This window comes from Entelurus aequoreus, linkage group LG11 (assembly GCF_033978785.1).
Source record: "Entelurus aequoreus isolate RoL-2023_Sb linkage group LG11, RoL_Eaeq_v1.1, whole genome shotgun sequence".
NCBI classification, from domain to species: domain Eukaryota; kingdom Metazoa; phylum Chordata; class Actinopteri; order Syngnathiformes; family Syngnathidae; genus Entelurus; species Entelurus aequoreus.
In genome coordinates, this window is record NC_084741.1 from 61,009,068 (window position 1) to 61,020,315 (window position 11,248).

The 11,248-nt window shown below is 37.6% G+C and overlaps 1 protein-coding gene across 1 annotated transcript in view; it reads right to left on the reverse strand.

The window, feature by feature from the left end:
* Positions 1-10,114, reverse strand: part of sqlea (squalene epoxidase a) — an 18,313-nt gene extending 8,199 nt beyond the window's left edge. The window contains exons 1-7 of the mRNA XM_062064329.1: positions 9,572-10,114; positions 5,227-5,488; positions 3,335-3,512; positions 1,519-1,615; positions 1,314-1,427; positions 1,028-1,199; positions 804-899 (exon numbers count right to left, since the gene is read on the reverse strand). Coding sequence (XP_061920313.1) covers positions 804-899; positions 1,028-1,199; positions 1,314-1,427; positions 1,519-1,615; positions 3,335-3,512; positions 5,227-5,488; positions 9,572-9,829 — 1,177 coding nt within the window. The 5' untranslated portion in view covers positions 9,830-10,114. The remainder of the gene's footprint in view (positions 1-803; positions 900-1,027; positions 1,200-1,313; positions 1,428-1,518; positions 1,616-3,334; positions 3,513-5,226; positions 5,489-9,571) is intronic.
* Positions 10,115-11,248: the final 1,134 nt, after the last annotated feature.

Genomic DNA, 11,248 nt, shown 5'->3' on the forward strand with positions numbered 1-11,248 from the left:
TGGCTTTTGTTTCGCGATATTATCGAATTGCAACTTTTTTTTACCTTCTGGTACCTGCTGATCTGTATTTGGGATCTGCATAGTCCTGAAAATTTGTGCGCGTCCGCAATTGTAGTCCGTGCAGACACCGTAGTTGATAAGCTTCTTCTTTTTCTTTATCTTTTTATGTGGCATTCATCTTCCACTGTTGCCATTTCTAATATAAAGTAGTGTAAAGTTCTTACTTATATCTGTCAGTAGACTAGCTATCAAAGCGCTAAAAACTGTAGTGCGTTTACATAATTCACCCACGGAACTTTAGTTATTAGAGGGTTTCGGTCGGACGGTTTTTCACGGGACACAATAGCATTATTGAGCCATGGATGAGAAGATGCTGCTCCGTTATTGATTTAAGTACAGTCATTAAAACAGTTAGCTTCATCTTTGGACACTTCTTCCACTCCCGTCCTTGCACGCTACACCGTTACAACAAAGATGACGGGGAGAAGACGCTGTCGAAGGTGAGCCACGTAAATAAGACCGCCCACAAAACGGCACATCCTGAAGAGACGCTCAAAAAGCGACTTAAAAAAAGGTCTGTAAAACATAATCTATGCAACACTTTCACCAAAGAACCACCATCACAAGTTATGTGGATCACAAGATAGTGTTTTAAATTTAGAAAAAAATTATAATATGACCCCTTTAATGCGCCTTTTGTATGAAAAAAGACCTGAATAGACCCGCTCATCGGCAGTGCAGCCTATAGTCCGGAAAATACGGTAATTAGAAGTAGAGCAAAGTGAGCAGCGTCCATCAAGTACCTGACTTGTTGACAGGCGAAGGAGGGAGGAAGCTGGCAGGCATGGACCTGACACGATCATTCTGTAGCGCCTCAATGAAAGGTTCCTTTAAATGCTCTGAAACGAGAAGGAGAAAAAGAAGAGAGCTCCGTCACGTTCGCCATCTTGGCAGGAAGCTGCATGTGCAGAAAGTAAAAGAACAACATTTCATGGAGATGACTTGGGGTACCTGATGGAGCGTTTACCTGGAAGCTGAGGGTAGATTTTCTCTGCCAGGTACTGTGGAAGATTACGCGGCATCTCTCCTCTGACGTCCACGAGCACTCTGGTGTGTGTGGACGAGATCTGATAGACCAACACAGGACTCGGGTTGGCCAGAACCAACTCTGCACTGTTGGCTTTGAACTGAGGGCAGTCCTTCAAAATAAAACATGACTTTATTCTGATGCTGCTGTGTCAAATGTCACCAAAGTAAAACAGAATAATGACATTTTAGGTTAAAAAAAAAAAGAAGAAGAAGAAGAAAGACACCTTCATGAGACATCCAACAAAGTGAGAAGAAACGTGAGCTTTTCCAGGAACTAAACTCTTCCTGAATTTAGAGAAACAACCATCAGCCACCACTGTCAGCGCCGCACGCACTTCCTGAAAAACATCATCAGCGTCACACTAAAATAAAATTCAATTTTTAAAAAAGCCTTTTTTTTTTTCAACTTCTTGACTTTTATTTTCTTACCTTTATGTCCCCGCTGTCTTTATGCTTGTACTGAACTCCTGTTACACAACCATCCTCTTCCTGTAGGCTAATCACCGTGCCTTCTACAAATGTGACACTAGAGGGAGCCAGAGAGCAGTCTTATCACTGTCACTGTCATTTCTCCTGCTATGTTATGACTTATCATCAAAGTGCAATATTTTACTTTCCAAATGTATTTTTTTTTGAGAGTTGTTTGGGTTTTTTTCTCATTATTTCAACGTTGGTTTTAATTAAAGGCCTACTGAAATTATTTTTTTTTTTATTTAAACGGGAATAGCAGATCCATTCTATGTGTCATACTTGATCATTTCGCGATATTGCCATATTTTTGCTGAAAGGATTTAGTAGAGAAAATCGACGATAAAATTCGCAACTTTTGCTCGCTGATAAAAAAAAGCCTTGCCTGTACCGGAAGTAGCGTGACGTCACAGGAGCTAGTATTCCTCACAATTCCCCATTGCTTACAATGGAGCAAGAGAGATTCGGACCGAGAAAGTGATGATTACCCCATTAATTTGAGCGAGGATGAAAGATTCGTAGATGAGGAACGTTACAGTGAAGGACTTGAGAGACAGCGATGGACGTATCTTTTTTCGCTCTGACCGTAACTTCGGTACAAGCTGGCTCATTGGATTCCACACTCTCCTTTTTTTATTGTGGATCACGGATTTGTATTTTAAACCACCTCGGATACTATATCCTCTTGAAAATGAGAGTCGAGAACGCGAAATGGACATTCAGTGCCTTTTATCTCCACGACAATACATCGGCGAAATGCTTAAGCTACGAGCTAACGTGATAGCATCGTGCTTTAACTGCATATAGAAACAAAAAAATAAACCCCTGACTGGAAGGATAGATAGAAAATCAACAATACTATTAAACCGTGGACATGTAAATACACGGTTAATGCTTTCCAGGCTGGCGAAGGTTAACAATGCTGTGCTAACGACGCCATTGAAGCTAACTTAGCAACTTAGCAACGTGACCTCACAGAGCTATGCTAAAAACATTAGCTCTCCATCTACGCCAGCCAGCCCTCATCTACTCATCAACACCCGTGCTCACCTGCGTTCCAGCGATCGGCAGAATGACGAAGGACTTCACCCGATGCGTTTGGCGGCCCGGGGACGTAGGAAATCAAGGTGAGGTCGGCGGCTAGCGCGGCTAGCGCGGCTAGCGCGGCTAGCGCGGCTAGCGCTCCAACAAAGTCCTCCTGGTTGTGTTGCTGTAGTCCGCTGCTAATACACCGATCCCACCTATAACTGTCTTCTTTGCAGCCTTCATTGTTCATTAAACAAATTGCAAAAGATGTCCAGAATACTGTGGAATTATGAAATGAAAACAGAGCTTTTTGTATAGGATTCTACGGGTACCATAACTTCCGTTACTCTGACTTCGTCACGCGCTTTCGTCATCATACCGCGACGTTTCAGCCGGATATTTCCCGGGAAGTTTTAAATGTCACTTTATAAGTTAACCCGGCCGTATTGGCATGTGTTGCAATGTTAAGATTTCATCATTGATATATAAACTATCTGACTGCGTGGTCGCTAGTAGTGGCTTTCAGTAGGCCTTTAAATTAAAACAATTGTATTAATTAGTTATTGTATATATTTTAATTAATTTAATTAAATTGTATTTAATTTTCCTTTAATTCAATTGAAAGCCTCATCAAAAAAGAAGAAGAGTATTGGCTTTACGCTCCTGGAATTTCCCCCCTCAAAACACAGTTTAGCTCGTGAGCTAATGCATAGAAAATATTGGAAGAATGCATATTGTTGAGGCAGCTTACTTGGGCTCAGCCAGGGCCGCCCGCCGCAGGCCCATAATGAATCTTCCATGATGGAAGGCACGCCCACACTGGATCTTCTCGTCCTGCTGAGGGTAAGGTATCTCCACCTCGGTGCTGGTCTCCACGTTATGGATCACGTAGCCGTTAACCAGGTGAGCATCCAGACCTTCCACTGTGCCTGTGGAGGAACGAGGGCGACAAAGTTACGCAAAGTATTACTGTTACTGAAAAAGTCACGAAAATGATCAAAAATCACACCCAGGTTTGAGTGCCACCAGTCCCGCCGCGTTCCACCCGAGTCCAGGGGTACCCAGAGGTGCCCAGCATGGCCAAAACGCACCCAGCTAATCTTTTACTTTGTTATACACTAAACCATATTCAGCATTTACCTTTGCCACTTCTATGTCCTTTGACTTAGTTCAATTATTCATATGGGTTCCCAATCGCTCCATAAAAAAGAAATGATTGTATTTAGAAACAAAAGTAGCCTAAATCAGATACACTTAGTCTTGTATTATCTCAAGAATGGTTTTTATAATGTCAATGGAATTTATAAATTAACAAACTTTTTATTGCATTTTTACGGCAAACTAATTCCCAGCCCATTCCTGCTTTGTCACCAGTAAGAGAATAAAATAAAATAGTTTGAGGGCGCAGGTTTGATCCCCAGCCAGCCTTGCAACAACATGAAGTGAAATCATGTCATTGTTTTGCTGTGGCGCCCCCTAAAGGGAACCAGCTGAATGACATGTCATTTATTTTAGAGTGTTAATTGTAGGATTTTGTGCTATAAACAAATTACATATTTTGTTTCCCATGTGTTTATTTTACTCCAAAACATGCTTCTTGGTTCAGGTCAAATCCAGAGTAAACCCCCCAAAAACAGAACCCACAAATATCTAAAGAAAACTGTTTATTTATATGTTTATTTTATTTTTCAGGGTAAAATCGTTCCTCGCCACATTCCAGATTTTGGGGGGATTTCAATTTTGTTGGCCTAAACTAAGAATTTTGAAGCATAAACATTTCTACATGAACTAAAACTATAAATATTACAGTAGCAGTATAGAGGAGCCCAAACCAATAGGGGGCACTATTTCATGTCTACAGGTCTGTCATTATGGTTTGAGTTTGAGTTTATTAGGAACATGCATGCATACAACATGATACATCACAATTTCCAGAAAATGGAGAAAATAGAAAATGGATGGATGGATATGTGTCTCATTAAAAAAGCTTGTTTGGTTATTAAACTGATTTAAAAAATATTTTTGTTTTAAAAAAGCTTATTTGTTTGGCAAATGTATTTAAAAATAAACAGTTTTAAAAATAAAAAAGACAGCTTGATTTAAAAATAGCTTAAGAAAAAACATTTGAAAAAAGCTCATTTGACAAATTAATTTTAAAATAATATATTATTTATTAAGAAAAAGGTTGTTTGATTTACAAATGATTAAAACAATTTTGATTTAAAAAGCCTGTTTGTTCGGCAAATTAAATAAAAAGTATATTTTTTAATTTAAAAAGGCTTGTTTGAGTGACAAACCGATTAAAAACATTTTAATATTTTAAAAAAGCATGTTTGATTGACAAATTGATTAATAACATTAATCAATATTTTTTTATTTTAAATCAAAACGCTGGTTTGATTGACTATTTTTCAACAACAGCTATGAAGGAAAACTTGCTTGTACTGTTTGTTATTTTGACATTGAAGTTAAGTTGAAGTTATAAAGTAAAAAGTAAGTGCTTCTGATATTTAGCACAACAACAACATTCAGAGTAAAATACAAATGAATGTAAGTCAGCTTAGTTTGACTTTAGCAACAACAACATCAACACTTGCAGCCATTAAGCTGCATCTTGGTTGGAGTAAAAAGTCTGTCACTGACCTTCCAGGCCCAACTCTTTAAGAGCTTTGTATCCTCCAGGCTGCAGCAGTTCCCCAACTATCCTGTCAGGTTCCTTCATGTCCCTTTCCACCACCGTCACCTTCCTGCCGTCCTGCGCCAGCACAGCAGCCATTGCTGAGCCCAGGACTCCGGCCCCAACTATCAGCACATCTGGATCCGCATCTGTTGCCAGTCCAGAGGAGGAGACACTTGTTTGTGGGCTGGAAGTTTCTGTGTCCACTTGCTTCCTTCTTCTCTGCTTCTAGCAGTGAAATGACATCAATGAAATATTAAAGACTACACAAGTATTGTTTCATCCAAACTAAAATAATAACATCGGCTACATTTGTCACATTGCAACGGACACTGTAAGGGCCGCCATCTTTAAAACAAAAATAGATTGTAAACGTAATGTGAATATGATTATAGCAATACAAATGTAAATATTAGTTTTAGTATAAACCGCGATGCTTATTCACAACATAAGCATGTTGATCCATTGAACAATTCAGCTGCTCTAAATGTTTCTCCTCCATTAATGAGGCGTTGATATATTGAATTTTTGACCACTCCTCTTGACAAAATTGGTGCAGTTCAGCTAAATTTGTTGGTTTTCTGACATGGACTTGTTTCTTCAGCATTGTCCACACGTTTAAGTCAGGACTTTGGGAAGGCCATTCTAAAACCTTAATTCTCGCCTGATTTATTAGCCATTTCTTTACCACTTTTGATGTGTGTTTGGGGTCATTGTTCTGTTGGAACACCCAACTGTGCCCAAGAACCAACCTCCGGGCTGATGATTTTAGGTTGTTCTGAAGAATTTGGAGGTAATCCTCCTTTTTCATTGTCCCATTTACTCTCTGTGAAGCACCAGTTCCATTGGCAGCAAAACAGGCCCAGAGCATAATACCACCACCTCCATGCTTGATGGTAGGCCTGGTGTTCCTGGGATTAAAGGCCTCACCTTTTCTCCTCCAAACATATTGCTGGGTATTGTGGCCAAACTTCTCAATTTTTGTCTTATCTTTGTCCATGTGATCAGCAGCAAACTTTAGACAAGCCTTAAGGTGTTGCTTCTGGAGCAAGGGCTTCCTTCTTGCATGGTACTGTAGCCTCTCAGTCCATGGCGATGCAAAACACGCTTGACTGTGGACACTGACACCTGTGTTCCAGCAGCTTCCAATTAATTGCAGACATGCTTTTTGGTAGTTCTCAGTTGACTCTTGATCATCCTGACCAATTTTGTCTCAGCAGCAGGTGATAGCTTGCGTTTTCTTCCTAGTCGTGGCACTGACAAAACTGTGCCGTGCACTTTATACTTGCACTTTATACTTGCGAACAATTGTCTGTACAGTTGCTCTTGGGACTTTAAGCTGCTTTGAAATGGCTCCACGTGACTTTCCTGACTTGTTCGTCAATTATTAATTTTTTCAGGTGTGTGCTGAGTTCATTTGACTATCCCATTGTTGTGTTTGTAACTGAGTCTAATGACTGCATCACATGAGCCGTATTTAAATGGGCTCAGAGAAGTCAACAGGTGTCGTCAATCATAATCACTCACATGAAGTTAAGAGGCCATGTTTGTAACCTTTCTACATCACCAAAATTGGTAATGTATGTTGCTGTATGTATACTTTTGACCCAGCAGATTTGGTCACAATTTCAGTAGACCCATAATAAATTAATAAAATAACCAAACTTTGTGAATGTTTTTTGTGACAAACAAGTATGTGCTCCAATCACTTGATCACAAAAAAATAAGAGTTGTAGAAATTATTGGAAACTCAAGACAGCCATGACATTATGTCTTTCTCAAGTGTAACTTTTGACCACGACTGTATGTATAAAAATTCAGTGTCTTAAAATTCAGTGTAAAAAAATAAGCGTAAAAAATGTCAGTGTAAAAAAGTCAGTGTATAAAAATTCAGTGTAAAAATGTTCAGTTTATAAAAATTCTGAGTAAAAAAAAGGTCAGAATATAAAAATTCATTGCTGAAAAATACAGGGTCGAAAAATTTGCTGCTTCAAAAAACAAGACTCACTTTCGGTAAATTAAGACCGAAGCAATTGATCCTGTCTCAAAACCAGCCAATGAGGTGTCATGTTTCAAGGCACATGACATAGGTCTTGCAAAACAGCATAAAAAAAGCAGTTAACTGGGCTATTGGCATAATACAACATCATTGACATCTCAATTCGGCCTGCTGGTTATTTTCAAACCATAGAAATTATTCCAATGGTTAGAATCTGCACTTTTGAGTGACATAAGATACGAAGCTCTGTTTCATGCAGACCAGGCACAAACAGAGTGGGCGGGGCTTGTTTACAGAGCAAAAAAGCCTGATAGCGAGAGTCAGACTGAGGCAGAGTTCTACAACAAATGTCTGCAGAACAGTGATATATCCACAAATATGTGGATGTTTTTCACTCTTAGCGCTTATGTTTCGCTGTGTTTGTTGCACCTTTGTTGCTCTTGCTTGATTGAAAAAAAGATGTCTGCAGGAGAGCAAGGCATATTATCAATATTCAGTGTTTTTTGTTGTTTATAGTTAATATTGCAAGACCGTGTCACGTGACTTCAAACTTGACACCTCATTGGCTGGTTCTGAGACAGGATCGATTGCTTCAGTCTTAATTTACTTGAAGTGAGTCTTGCTTTTTGAAGCAGCCAATTTTTCGACACTGAATTTTTTAGCACTGAATTTTTTTCACTTAAGTTTTTTACACTGATTTTTTTTTTTTTACACTGATCTTTTGAAAACACAGATTTTGCTCAAACTTTATTTTCAACTAAATTGTCAGCATAATTTGATGTAAAAAAATTCAGTTCACAAAATTCTAACGGCAAAAAAAGCTGTTACATAAATTCAGTGTCCAAAAAAAAGCTTTCGTAACAGACACACATTAACCTCCATAAACTTCAGTCCTAAACAAAAAATATCAAACTTAATAATTAATTATTAATTTTTTTTTTCATTTTACCCTTTTGAAAGCCTTTTAATCAGCTATTGTCAAAGCTTTGAATTAGTAAAATAACTCATTTTATGCACATTTATACTAATTAAAAACTGCGACATATTTGGATCAAATGGCATTCAAAAAGGTTAAAATTATGTTTTTTTTAATTATTATTACATGTTTGGTGTTTTTAAATGACAGGTTTGAGGGGAAAAAGTTTAAAACAAACAAATTAGTTAATCATTATATTATTAATTGTTGAGTACGTGCCAGTTTGTCGTTGAGTATGTGCCAGTTTGTCGTACACCTGTGAAAGAATTGGGCACTCAAACTTTAACATGAAAAAACACTCATAAGGGTTAATTATGGTTAAATACAACAAAAATGTATGTTAAGATGAGTTGAATTGTGTTTGAGTTTATTTCAAACATGCATGCGTACAACATACATCACAATTTCCAGTTTCTCTATTCAACATGTTCGAAAAGGAGTAGGAAGAAGCAGAGTTTATTTAATCTTACCCCCTTTCCTTTACATAACAGTTGCTAAAACTTTTGTTCACTTCTTGTTCTCAATTTATTCACAATATACTCCATAAATAATCACAATAAAAATAAATGAATAAAACTCGGTGAAGTAAGTTACATTTCATATGGTGAGATAAGTAAGATTATCTTGAAAATCAATGGATGGATGAGATAAATTCAGAATGTTTATCATGGTTCTTCTTCTTTGTACTTTGTAAACACTTTAAGTTTGAAGAGTTTCTTGATGTGGATCATATTAGTACATTGTTTGATTTCTTAGCTTAATCCATTCCTTAATTTAATTCCACATACTGATATACTGAAGGTCTTAAGTGTTGTACGTGCGTACAAATGTTTTAAATTACGCTTTTCTCTGAGATTAAATTTCTCCTCTTTTGTTGAGAATAATTGTTGTATATTCTTGGGTAGCAGGTCATAGTTTGCTTTGTGTTTAATTTTAGCTGTTTGAAAATTCACTATGTCGTGGAATTTCAGTGTTTTTTTATTCAATAAATAAGGGGTTTGTATGTTCTCTATATCCAACATTATGTATTATTCTAACTGATCTTTTTTGTAACAAGATTAATGAATGAAGTGTACTTTTGTAGTTATTTCCCAATATTTCTACACAATAACTCAGATATGGTAACAGTAGCGAGCAGTAAAGAATATGAAGCGATTTTTGGTCTAGATGTTTTGCTTTATTCATTATTGACGTGTTTTTTGCTACTTTATGTTGTATATTTGAGAAACTGGAAATATATGTGATGTTCCATACTGTATTTTTTTTTTTTTTTACAATAAACTACCATTATTATCTTTACATCAAAAGTGTAAAGGTTTTATTTAAACAATCTTACCTTGGCAGACTTGTGTCTTGGAGGTGGACTTTGAGGGACGAGACGGTTGACGACAGGTAAGACAGACAAAAGGCTCAAAGGTAAAGTTAACACTTCTTTAAGCTTCTGGCCATGAAAGAATCTGAAAAAAGTCAGCAACAGACCAACTGATAGAAATAAAATGAGGATTGTTAGCTGCTCTTTCTGAACTAAAGACCAAACAATTCCAGATTTTTTGTACAAATATGTGAAGCTAGCTAGTCCCAAAAAAGTCCACATATTTTCACATTAAAAAAGACTCGATGGATAAAAATGTGAAATGATTAAATTGGAGACCAAATGTTCATTTAAGGAACTAAAAAGGTGAAAAATACTGACTTTAGTAACTCGCTAGCAAAGTCAAGAGATGCCAAATATTGGATGCCAATGTAAAAGACGCAGACTGTTTTGATTGGATTATTTCACAGCCTTCTCGTCAAAGCTCCAATCAGAGGAGACGTGGCGGTGAGCAGAGCTCACGCTTGTGCGCTGATTGGACGACAGTAAGAACGTCCGCCCGCCCCCTCTGTGCTGATTGGACAGCCGGGCAGCAGGCTCGTAGTATGATGTGATGTCAGTGGAAAAGTGCACGCTTTACTTCGCTATCAAACCCCCGACACTCAACACCGGAAGAACAAACCTAAAGATTGTTTATGCAAGACGTGATGTGTCACGCTTTAGCTTTAAAAGGCGATGCCATGCAGTCTCTTAAACCGTGTCTTAACTTACAAATGTCAAACGCTCCATGAACATACGATCTCGCAACTCGACTCGAAAATATGCCGATAAGAGCTCTTTTCAGCGCTCATGTATTTTAGATAAAACAGTTAAACATATGACATAATAATTTGCATTAGACAGATTAGGAAAAAGATGACGGACATAAACTGCAAAATGTGAAAACCATTACTACACAATTAAAAGCGTAGAGTACACCAAATAACAATTCAATGTGCTCTTGTGTTGTCTGCATCACACCCAAGACTGCCATAGTAATAATCCGAACAAGATCATTATAGTATAATTAATACCGCTCGTTTAGGTTTTAGCTGCTGTAATTGATTATGTTTTCTATTGTCAATGGCTACCAAGGGAACATATATATCTTTATTTGAAGTGGTGATTAATGTTTTCACACACATTTTAACGTGACTTTAGTTAAAAGCTGGGTGCCGAACACTTCCACTGGGGGGCGCTATAGGGCTTTGGGTGAGATGCAGCTGCTTTGAGGGAAATAAAACAAGAACAAGCTACTATAATTTGTCTATAAATTTGTTATAATTATACCTCTGCATAACATTGTAAGCTTATTAACATTATAGGAAACACATCGGTGACGTTATGTGGTCCAACACATAATTTTATGTGGTCCAACACATCATTGTGGTCCAACACATCATTTTTTGTGGTCCAACACATCATTGTATGTGGTCCAACACATCATTTTATGTGGTACAACACATCATTGTATGTGGTCCAACACATCATTGTATGTGGTCCAACACATCATTGTATGTGGTCCAACACATCATTTTATGTGGTCCAACACACCATTTTATGTGGTCCAACACATCATTTTATGTGGTCAAACACATCATTGTATGTGGTCCAACACATCATTGTATGTGGTCCAACACATCACTTTATGTGGTCCAACAC